Source organism: Squalius cephalus (assembly GCF_949319135.1).
Source record: "Squalius cephalus genome assembly, chromosome: 5".
In the NCBI taxonomy this organism is placed as follows: Eukaryota; Metazoa; Chordata; class Actinopteri; order Cypriniformes; family Leuciscidae; genus Squalius; species Squalius cephalus.
Genome location: NC_137126.1, coordinates 17,147,647 through 17,159,759, shown reverse-complemented (window position 1 = coordinate 17,159,759; position 12,113 = coordinate 17,147,647). Strand labels below are relative to the sequence as shown.

General features: G+C 37.7%; 1 protein-coding gene across 1 annotated transcript in view; it reads left to right on the top strand.

Moving 5' to 3' along the window:
- The window catches only part of pappab (pregnancy-associated plasma protein A, pappalysin 1b), a 118,187-nt gene that overhangs the window by 80,534 nt on the left and 25,540 nt on the right, over positions 1–12,113 (top strand). Inside the window, exons 15-19 of the mRNA XM_079873004.1 lie at positions 5,663–5,846; positions 6,062–6,269; positions 8,802–9,021; positions 9,392–9,539; positions 10,420–10,535. Coding sequence (XP_079729130.1) covers positions 5,663–5,846; positions 6,062–6,269; positions 8,802–9,021; positions 9,392–9,539; positions 10,420–10,535 — 876 coding nt within the window. The remainder of the gene's footprint in view (positions 1–5,662; positions 5,847–6,061; positions 6,270–8,801; positions 9,022–9,391; positions 9,540–10,419; positions 10,536–12,113) is intronic.

Below are 12,113 nucleotides of genomic sequence, written 5' to 3'. Positions count from 1 at the left end.
ACCCACGACGTGGGGCGGACTTACGCTATGCAAATTCCGCAGACCCATGGCATTTCATTGCCATTGGCTCGTTTTGGATACTCGAAAGTGAGAGGCTTTCTAAGCGAAACCCCATTCGTCGTCATCCGATGTAACGTCTCCGTTCCCTACTCAGGGAACGAGGGTTACATACGTAACCGAAACGTTCTTCCTCCACTGGTAGAGACTAGAGGAATTAAGACTAATAATAGAAGATAATAAGTTTTTTCCAGTGACACTTTTGATATATTTACTGATACAAGTTATTTTTTATATAACATGACTAAATTAAAAGACAAAGTCATTAGTGAAGATTATGCAACAGTGTTTAGAATATAATATAGATTAAAGCTGCAAGCAGCGATGAAAAGGGTCCTCGCACCCGTGCCACCACCACCCGGCGGCTTTAGGAAAAACAGAGCACAGTGGGCAGTATGTAAATATAGGAGGACTATGTCAAAGTAATTTGAATTTGCCACACTTCCTGCTACCAGCAGGTGGCACTATTGCAATAACTAAATATGAACATGGTCATGTGTTCAGGACAGGACTCTTATTAAACATGTGAAGTTTGGGGCAGATTGGACATTGTATGCCTGAGTTACTGCAGGCTGTCTGTGGTTGCCTAGCAACATCGGAACTGCAAGCAACATTAATACTGAACTTATCTGATCATGCCTATATCACCAAAAGGCCAAAATTGGGTGTATGTTTGTCAGGCCGCCGAGGGCACACCCTTCGAAAACTCTTGAAAACTCAAGATCTTCGCAATTTAACGTTGCAAAGGCCTTAAGATTACACTCACCAAATTTGAAGAGGATCAGATAAAAACTGTAGGAGGAGTTTGTTAAACGCTTACTATACGCTTATTATACGCTTATTATACGCTTATCTCTGTAAAGCTGCTTTGAAACAATCTACATTGTTAAAAATGCTATATGAAGATGACTTGACTTGACAAACATTCAGTGCTAAAAAAACCAACAACAACAAAAAAAAACCTTTAGCTGAATGATTGCAGTGTATAGTATATGAATGAATGAATGAATGAATGAATGGCTTTATTTCGAAAATATAAAAATACTACAATAAAAGCTAATGGACAAAGACAAAACAAATTAAAATAAAACAAAAAACAAAACAATATTAACTTGTACATGTCCGAAAAGGAGTAGGAAGATGCATACGCTTATTTAATCCTACCCCTTCTCCACTATCTTAATACATTATTTACAATTTTACTGCATATGTTTATCCCCACACACTAAAAAATTCAAAGGAAACATACATATGTACATATGTAAAAAAATTATATAGTAATTCTCAATTTAGTCTCTATCAGTCAAATATATATTCTTTATTCTTATTTTAATTTTCCCTTTTAAAGAATATTATTATTTACATTTTAGATTCAGTTTTTATATCAGATTGACTGAGCAGTGTTCCAGGAGTGCTGATTTCATAGACAACCAACAGTTTATCCTGCTTTGGCTTCTTTGAAACTATTTTTAGTGCAAAAAAATAAATAAAGAAGGAAAGAAAGAAAGAAAGAATAATAATATCTGGATATACTGTGTGGGTGTGCATATGAAATAATGTCTAATAGTAAATAGTCATTAAGAAAATTGTGTCATGACAGTTTCAGTGTTTACCCTACAAAATGTGACCATATTAAGCTTGCGTGTGAGCTAGAGAGATGATGACGACAAGGCAAGGGAGCCCTCGTACCTTTACAGAGCGAAAGTGCTGATCCCAGCACAGTCATTACAGCTTATCAGTCATCTCCAGGGAGCTCATAATTTGTGTTCCTAAAGGCTTCAGTCAGAGACAAATTAGCCATTTCATCATTAACCTGTTACCGTAACATCATTGAGAGGATGCCAGTATGGTCCTATTGGGAAAAAAAAGACAGACAGAGATAGATGTGTTTATAAGATTGTGAGCCAAGCCAAGCATCGAGGGTTAAGATCTCGCAACCCATCATGAATGGAGGACAGTTTTGTGAGCAGATAACTACAGCAACAACCACCACTACAATGTCATGTCTTTGTGTTAATTTCATGGCCTCTTGTTTTTGCCAAGGTGTTATTGAAAGCAGAGCATGTCCTGAAATCACTGTTAGGCAAACAACATTTCAACAGTGCAAAGGGAAATGGAGAGTTTGAGGTTTGCTTTACCCCTTCTGCGTGTTTGTGCGTATGTGTGTTTCGAGCGTGTTTGCTTACGTGTGTACTATGCATTCGTGTGTGTGCGCACGTGGAGAGAGAAACACAGGATGGGGCAGGGGTGTAGAAGAAAAGCCAACAGAGGCATCTGTGTTGAATTAGGCACAGTAGTCAGTGGTAGTTAAATACTCAGTGGAGGAGGAATCAGCAGCTGTAAAGTTTTAAAAGAAGGAAACTCCGCACGCAGACACCCCCCTCCGCAACTTGCCACCCCCCAATGTGACGGCAGTCCCCTTCCCCTATGTAAACCAGAACGGCCTGTCGTGATATAACTTCAAGCAGGAGCAACGTGTTTTTGTGTGTTTTCGTTTGTGCATGTGACACGGATTATATGCCGTACAGGTGGGCATTTAAACAGCCCCCTGCATGTGTGTGTTTCTTCAGTTCAACCACAACAGCTTATGTTTTCCTTTTCGTCCCACACAGTCCCTGTGACTGTGGTCATCTCTTTTACTGCTCCTGTAATGCAGTCAGTGTCGGCTAATAAACCTTGTGTCTAAACTGCTATTGAGCTTTGAAATGGCTTTGAGAGAGCCAGCGATCTCTGGGCAGGGAAAATTAGATGACGCTTTTATGTACTTCTGTAGCCACTCACAGGTTTTATAAAGAAGGCAGGTATGTGCACTAACACGCTCTATGGCATTATGACATAGACGGCAGCCTCTCTGACCCTAGGGGGAGATGTTGAGTAGATTGTGACTGCTGATCTGTTTGGGATTTTATTAAGCCAGTGATATGAGGTTAAAAAAAAAGCATTTTATTACACTGCTGCCTTCACATGAAGAAGTGAAATGGAGACCTTTTTTTATAAACAGTTGTTCTGTTATCATTTATTTCGATTTGTTAGCTTTTGCTTCACTTCATTTAGTTTTGTTTTGTCTTGTACTCAAGTTTAGTTTTTGTTTCAGTGTTTCTGTATTTTATTTAGTTTGTTTGTTTTTTATTGTTTAAGTTTTTACTTACTAACTGTTTTGCTTTGCTTCATTTTGCTTTGTTTTGCCTGCTTTTTTACTTTTATCTTTTGCTTCTGCTTCATTTTTTGTTTTTATTCTTTTTACTTGGTTTTTTACTTTTAGCTTTTGCTTCTGCTTCATTTTTTGAGTTTTGTTTTACTTTATTTTGCTTAGTTTAATTTTAGCTTTTGCTTCGCTTAATTTATTTTAATTTAGTTTTGTTTTTGTCTTTTATTTGTTTGTTTTTTTCTTTTTGTTTTGCTTAGTTTAACTTTAGCTTTGCTTAGTTTAATTTAGTCTTTGTTTTTCTTTGTTTTGTTTTGATTTGCTTAGTTTTATTGTTGTGCTTACTTTAGCTTTGTTTTTATCTTTTGCCCCCCTCCCCTCCCCTCCCCTCCCCCTTGTTGTTTTGTTTTGTTTTGTTTGTCAGATATTCACCTCAAATATTCAAGACTCACACTTCCATGGTGAGCTGTTTTCAATAAGAGCTTCAGTGCAAAAAAAAGGAAGAGGGAAAGAAGGGGGCAAAAAGTGTTTTGTAACTGTGTCTGGATTGCATTTCAAATGCTTCCCGCTGCTTTGCTCAGTTTTAGGTGCTGGTACATTTCCTGAGAGGGTACAGAACATTAGATAAGCTCACCACATTCCAGCCCATTTAAATCTGCAATTTCAAATAAAGAGAAAGGAGACGAGAGAAGAAAAGTGGCCTGGGTCACAATAAAGCAGCAACAAAAACGCTGTTCATACATCTTGATGTTTTGTTTTGTGGATGCAAGTTAAAGAGCATTTGCCACAATAATATGTGCCCTGCCAGCAAAAACTGTTTGGCTTTCCAGAAATTGTTTCAATAAACATAGTTGACATCTTTTTTTTTTTTTTTCTTTTTTTTTTTTTTTTTTTTAAACCAACCAGCTTTCATCACTTGTCATAAACAAAAGGAAAACTCGGTGGAGAAGTGCATGTTTTACTCTGTGCTTCACTGAAACAGTCTGTACTCTATACCCACCTACAGCCTGTGTCCAATCCGCTGGGTATGGTTTATGTTAAGCATCACTCTTTTCATTAAAACATACTTAATACCACACACAAAAAGTACAACAAACTTATAACCCACATGTTAGATGGCAATAATATTTTTGGCTGTGAAAAGTCTGTCGTGCCATAAAAGCATAAACCCTTCTCCGTGGTTCACACGTTTGAAGATTCATTGAGGAGCTAAAAGAAGAATACAGTGTTTTACTCCTGGTGACAAATTCACGACTGTTATTTCTGCTTTGTACACAGTAAAGTTTGATTCGTTTGTTGTTTGCATGCACCGTTTTGTGTTAATAAAAGCAGTGATTTAAGTATTGAGTCAATAATAGGTCAGTAAATGTCCCCTCATGTTACTCAAGAGAGAAGAATAACCAAATAGTCCAAATAAACTATAGGCAGACTAGTTTTCATTGTTGGACTGCATTTGGAAATAGTAAGATACAGTGGAATTGCCACTACAGAGAAAAGGAGAATAAGTAAGAAAGACTCACGCTTTCTAATTTTGCATAATTTTTTGCATGTTCTCATGCACCTTTTGAAATATGTGGTGTCTATTTTGGTTAGAGGAAAGTCATACTCTCTATGCAGAATGGCTGGTTCATTTCCCATGCTGGAATAAATTAATCTATCCTGTTTGTAATAGATCAAATAAAATTGCTAGTGGATGAACAGGAGCGGGAAATACTACTACTACTACTACTAACATTACCTAAAAAACACCAGCTGGAATGTTATAAATGTTAGCGCTCAGCACAAAGGTTATTGTAATTTACCGTAAGTGTATGATCAATCATGAATTCATGACGATTTGTAACTTCACTCTCATGTGAAAATGAGGATCTGATTCGTCAGTCTCATTTTCATGGCGCTGAGCTTGGCGCACTTGGCGCACTCAGTATTTTTTCGACAGAAAATCAGTTTAAAATTACTAATGAAACATTAAAAAAGTCACGTTATGTCATGGCAGTGATCGACAGAATTTTCTGAAACAGAACGCGGCCCTTTAAGTTTAATTGTTTTGTTCTTATGGTGGTCCGGGATGTGTGTGGTTCGTGGCTCTGCTACTAGCACAGATGTATTTGCAGACATCACACAGGTCTGACATGACTTAATAAAACAGCAGAAATGACCTCTGACTCACCCTGCCTTCAGTTCTGACAGCTTTATATGCTATACCTGAGCTATTTATTATCACCAACTCAGACTGTTAACTTCCCACTGCTTTCTATTACCAAGAGATACATAAATGTATTTAATTTAGCTGTATTATTTTGTCTCTGTATAGTTTGTAAATTGTTATTGAAACAGATGTGTATTATTTGATATGGTCTGGTCTGACGGATTGTTGCAGTTGCAGTGAATTAACAGAGAAAACAAAATGTTATTTTCCCATGTCTAAACTCTTGCCTTAATGGCTTTTCTTCTAAACAGTCTGAATCCACGGTGACCCTCACCTGTGCGGATGGGAAATGGAACAAGCAGGTGACCTGTGAACCTGTGGACTGCGGGCGGCCTGACAAGTATCATGTGCACCCGGCTGTCTTTGAGTTCTCTGAGGGTACCACCTACGGCAAGAAGTGCACTTTTCAGTGCCGGGAGCCAGCTCAGCTTGTGGGTAGGTAGACCATGACAGGTCCTAAATCAAAAAGCCCTAGGGATTGAGAGGTCAGCTGTGTAAAATGCCAAATGTGGTTTTGACACCAACCCCCCACAAAAAAACCAATACACATTGAAAATAACAGTGCTGTATATGACATCAAATTGAAGTATGTTCACTTTGGATCTTCACAAGTCAACTTGTCCTGTACCTTTGTCCTTTCATCTCCGCAGGCAGTAATAACGTGCTGACGTGCATGGAGGATGGCATGTGGTCTTTCCCCGAAGCTCTGTGTGAGCTGCGCTGTCCGATCCCTCCTCCTGTACCCAACGCTGTCCTGCAGACCAAACGTTGCAATGCAACAGGCCTCAAAGTTGGGTCTTTCTGCAAGTACAAATGCAAGCCTGGCTACCATGTGCCCCACATAGACAAGCCTAAAAGGTGAGAAACCACTAAACCAACTTGGATGCATTACATTACATTACATGACTTACATTAAATAACTTACTAACGTTTCCAATAAGGTCCCATTTCATTACATAATTTAATGCATAAACTCACATTAACAATGAGCAATACATTTGTTACTGTATTTCGTTGTTAACATTAGTTAACTATTCATTGTTAGTTCATGTTAGTTCAAGTCCATTAAGTAATATTAACAGATACAACTTTTTTTTATTTTTTTATTATGTATCAGTAAATGTTAAAATTAACATTAAGATTATTTTAGAAGTACTTTTCATTGTTAGTTCATGTTAACTAATGTAGTTAACAAATATAACCTTACCGTTAAGTGTTACCATTAACTTCATTGCATTGCAGATTTAGTTAATCATGTTGTGGCAATTGAATACTCAGGGCTGTATTAACAGCTTTTGTTTGAAAGCTTGGATAAATTTGTAGCCATTTACCCTGTTGGTCATTTACTCACATAGCCACGTTTAACCAAATATTAGACTATAGTCATAAATCTGGTCCACTTTAAATGTCAAATTAAGATTATTCTGGACAAAAACAACCCATTTAGACAGGAAGCGTGTGTGTTATCAACGTGTAAAGAAACCAACCATAGTTAGTTTGGTTTTTACATGCCATTTTACTCAGAAAAATTAGTGACATTATGATGAGAATTTCTGTCCGTTCAAAAGTAATAAATACCAAATATTTAATTCAGAAAAGAGTGCAACATACAGTCATTAAATATTTTACTTTGGAAATTTATGGCCTGCGACACTAAATAGGATAAGATGTTTGGAAGATGGATGGATGGATGGATGGATGGATGGATGGATGGATGGATGGATGGATGGATGGATGGATGGATGGATGGATGGATGGATGGATGGATGGATGGATGGATGGATGGATATTTACTTGGTCAAACATAACAACTATATTCCTGGACAGACTGATCAAATCCTGTGGACCGTGACTTCCACTAGTGGAAAGGCAGCCAATCAGATTTGAGCTTGTCATGTGTGTAATTTTTCTTGTCTAAATGCTTGCCAGTTTTATGTGCAGTATTCATCAGACGGTCAATGAACAGCCTGTGGGTGGTCCATGAACCTTTCATTCTGAGAACAGTCAATTAATAAAAGCTGTTTTATGGCTGGAATACGCTACAACAGGGTTTCTCAAATCCGGTCTTGGAGGGCCACTGCCCTGCAGAGTTTAGCTCAAACCCTGATCAAACTGCAATTTTCTAGTGACCCTGAAGAACTTGATTAGCTTACCTAGGTGAGTTTGATCAGGGTTGGAGCTAAACTCTGCAGTGCATTGGCCTTCCAGGGCAAGATTTGTGGAACTCTGAACAGATTTTAAAACACTAGGGCCTGGTTTCACAGACAGGGCTTAGATTAAGTTAAGATTGGACCTCAGTTCAATTAGGACATCACAGTAGCTTTTATAAACATTCCTTAGGGGGAAAAAGCAATGACACTGACATATTTTAAGATATTTCAGTCCAAGTTGCTTTCAAAACAGCTCAAACATGTATTTAATCTGGAACTAAACTTAATTCTTGTCTGTGAAACCGGGGGTAGGCATCATACACTTGCCGACTTAGTGAATAGTTTAAAAACAAAAAAAACAAAAATCTGTATTATACATTTTTAAGGCCAGACAAGTAGTTTATTTGTAAAGAAGGACTACACGCCTGCACACCTTTGGACTGAACAGGCAATGCACATGTGCGCGACGTCTGCGTTGTCGTGGGTTTGCGTTTTTGAGGTTTGCGCAGAGATAACGAATAATCGTTTGAACCTTCTAACCTGTTTCAGGGAGTGCGTTCTCAAGACACCAGGCACTATTTTGTCCAGATGGGCCGGCCGGAGCGCGTTAAGGGTTTTCCTGTTATAACGGTGTTGTGTTAGCGGCCCTTAATTGAATAACTAATGATATTCGCAATGGAAGTGAATCAATCAATCAAAACTAACTTTAGCTGGACAATAACTTTATCCTAGAGCTGTTGCAAAGCCGGTAATTTCCTATTATCACTGTAAAGCTGCTTTGAAACAATCCATATTTTTAAAAGAGCTATATAAATGAAGGTGACCTGGTGACTTGACTTGACAGAGAAAAACTGGGCATATTTAAAAGAAACATAACCTAATAAAAATCTCAAAAACATACTACTAAAATTAACATGAAAACAGAATATATAAAAATAAAAACAAATTCAAAATAATAATAAAAAACTCTAATAGTATCTCAGTGATCCTAATATAACACTGTCACACACTACCAGACTTTCAAGTCTTCCGAACACAACAAACTCTTGCAGAAACATGTGCCCATCATCTACAGACTGGCTATGACTTTCTGCAACTAGCGCTGACTCCTCCAGACTGCTAATAGTGGCAAAAATCTGGGCAAAAGTCTTGTAGTGTATTCCAGCTAAAACACTTTCAAAATATATGGCGCAGAATTCTGCTGAATCTATGCATCTTTGTGTTAATGAATGTGTCGCAGGTCAGTGCCTGTGACTTACCACAGACGTGCATTTAAGCGGCAGTGTACGGAGGATGGAACCTGGCAGTCGGGTGAGTGTGTGGCAGTCACATGTGAGCCACCTCCTCCCATTTTCCACGGTACCTACAAGTGCACAAACGGCTTTCAGTTCAACAGCGACTGCTGGATCGACTGCAACAGGGCTAACCACACGGTGAGACAGCACAGCCGCTGCAAGCAGGTCTGTCGTGCTCTCTCTCTCTTCTCCTCGTTTTCTCTTCTCTTCCGTCGACGTCTCAGTCCATCACCTCCCATTACTGTCTGCGGCACTTTCCATTCATCATGCGCACCCTATCAATCACTTTTAAGCATTGCAATATTTCTGTGTCGTCCCTCTGGCTGTTCATCAGCAGCATGACTGGTAGACTGACAGATCTTACATTTGCTTTGTTTCATTCGTCAGTTTCACAGCTTCTAATACTTGGACAAACAAAACCGTAAGGTCATGCCTATCCTTGGCCTTCACCCTTTCATGAAACCACATATGTTTGTTGTGATGATTAGTGAGCTTCCTTTATGATGATTAATAGAAATGTTGGTCTTTGCTACAGGGTCTTTCCACCAATGTAATCCGATGCAGAAAGGACGGGAATTGGACCGGCTCTTTCCGTCTCTGCCCCAACCTGACAGGCCAGTGTTCCCTCCCGCAGAATCTCAGCCCAAATATCGTTCTCAGCTGCAAGGATGGACACGCCATAGGTCTCTGCCTTTCTGCTTTTCACTTCTTAGGCCCAAAACAAACATTGCACACACGTATGAACTGCATTCTCAAAATTGCCACAAAGGGCCACTGATTGATTTCATATGTATTTTCACATTCTCTTGTCTCTGAATCAGAAAATGATTTAGTTAAACCCGTCTTTCACATAGTCTAGGAGAGCTGATTTTGTAATAACTTGGCTTTGACTAAATATGTATTCAATGTAAAATAGCCTTTTTGGGGCATAATTATGTAACCATTAACATAAACTGCATTCTCATATAGTCAGTTTCATCATTCAAGTCAGCTACTGTCTTGGGTTTGTAGAGAATCTGAGCAAGTTATGTCCACATATTTGTAGCTAGCTATACAGCACTGTTCAAAAGTTTAGGGTCAGTAAAAAAAAAAAAAAATTGTGAAAGTAATACTTTTATTCAGCAAGGGCGCATTAAAATTTTCAAAAGTGACAGTAAAGACATTTCTAATGTTACAAAAGAGTTCTGTGCATCTCTGTATGTAAAATGTTTCACGGTTTCCCCAAAAATATTAAGCAGCACAACTGTTTTCAGCATCAATAACAATAAGAAATGTTTCTTGAACAACAATTCAGCCTATTAGAATGATTTCTGAAGGATCATGTGACACTGAAGACATGAGTAATGGCTGCTGAAAATTCAGCGTTGCCATCACAGAAATAAACTATATTTTAAAATATATTAAAATGGAAGACAGTTGTTTTAAATTGTAATATTTATAATATACTGTATTTTTCAGGACCCCAAACTTAAAAGGGTGGTGTACCTGAATAAAATGGGATAGACATTTGCAGAATTTGAAGGTTTGTTTTGATAAATAACACATCTTTGTGATGCCCATCAGGAAAGGAGTGTGAGGTGACCTGCAGTGCTGAAATTAACCGTGTGGTCCTCTTGCCCAGCAACATGAGCGTTGCAGCTGTGATGAAAGACCACTGGTGGAACCCACCCAAAGTTAAGGTGAGAGCACAGACATTGAAAGATTTGGGTGGGCTCACTTTACTTAACTATTATAAATGTTTTTTCTTCTTAGTTTTATCTCAGATTTCAAACTTTGCCATATTTTTGATTAATGTTACACTGAATATGATTGGTAAATGTTTGAGACCTGGTCATAATAGAAGCTGAAGCTTCAAACATCCAAGTAATTCAGTAACATTATAGAATACCATGCAGTGGGGTTTAACACACGATTATAACGTAACTTCTCAGAAATAATCCGCTGTGTGAAAGGTCAGTGCAGGGTTGTAACTAACACTAAAAGTAGTCAAAATAAACACCTTAATATGTAAGCATACCAGCGTAGTTGGCAGTTGTTACTTAAAACTTTGAGATTAATGCTCAGATTGATCATTAACAACAAAAATGGGGATGATAAATTGCTCCATGCTGTTATAAAATCCAATTCATCATTATGTTTACCTAACTGAAATAGACTGGACCACACACACATGCTCATTTACAGTGGTGACATTTGCCCTTTTCCCTGTGCCTCAGAATGCAAGGGGGTATTCCAGAAAGCAGGTCTAACTTATAATATAAACCCTGAGCTCTCAGTTGATTAACCCAAATCTTTCTTACTTTATTGGTTATCGGTTCCAAAAACATGGCCGGGAGTTAAGTTCAGTCAACTCAGAGTGTTCACAGTGAACACAGACACACAAAACATTCTCAACAGAGTGCCATATCCAGAAATCACCATATTTCTTCTTTCTTCTTCTTTGGTTTAATGGTGATTTACATTCTTAGTGCATATTGCCACCTACTGGGTGGTTGTGCAATAATAGTTTTTAATCTTTTAATCTTTAATAACTATTTTTATTACAGTGAACATTAATTATATTGTTTGTTTGATTCTAAATATAGAAATAACATATAAAAACTAAAGATCAATCTAACTAAAATATTAATTATTTGCAATAATATTAATTATTTGCAATATGATAATAGCTTTTTAGCCATTTTCCCTCCACATTTGTTTTTATTGCATATGTATTTCTATCATAGCAAATCATTATACAGAAAATGTCCCACTGCAAAGAAAGGGCCCTTTTCAATGCAGATCCACATTTTATGAAATAAAATAAAATTATAGTAAAATAAAATAAACAGTGCTTTATGCTATAATAGTGATCTATTATTTATTATGGTGAATTGACTTGTACCTGAACCTTAAAGGGACTCAACCCTCTTTTTAGTTGTATCTCAGTCTACATTACATTCACACTGGTGTTTTAGGAAGTCAAACAATTAGAATATAATAATATAAAAGTTTCCTCAGGTTTTGTAACTGAAGGTTGCATGTTACCTGATTTCTGTTACCTGACCCGCATAACCTGATTTCTTGAACACAGCATGACTGGAGGAAGGAGGAAGAAATGAAAGATTGAGATTCTGCTCCAAAGCAAATAATTGTCAGACTCACAAACAAATATCCCGTCTGTACAATAACAGCATGACCATGTGACTGCAGTAATGTGTTTGGACATCACTAATACTCCGGCACTTCCCCTCAGGAAGCTTTTGTCACAAAATATG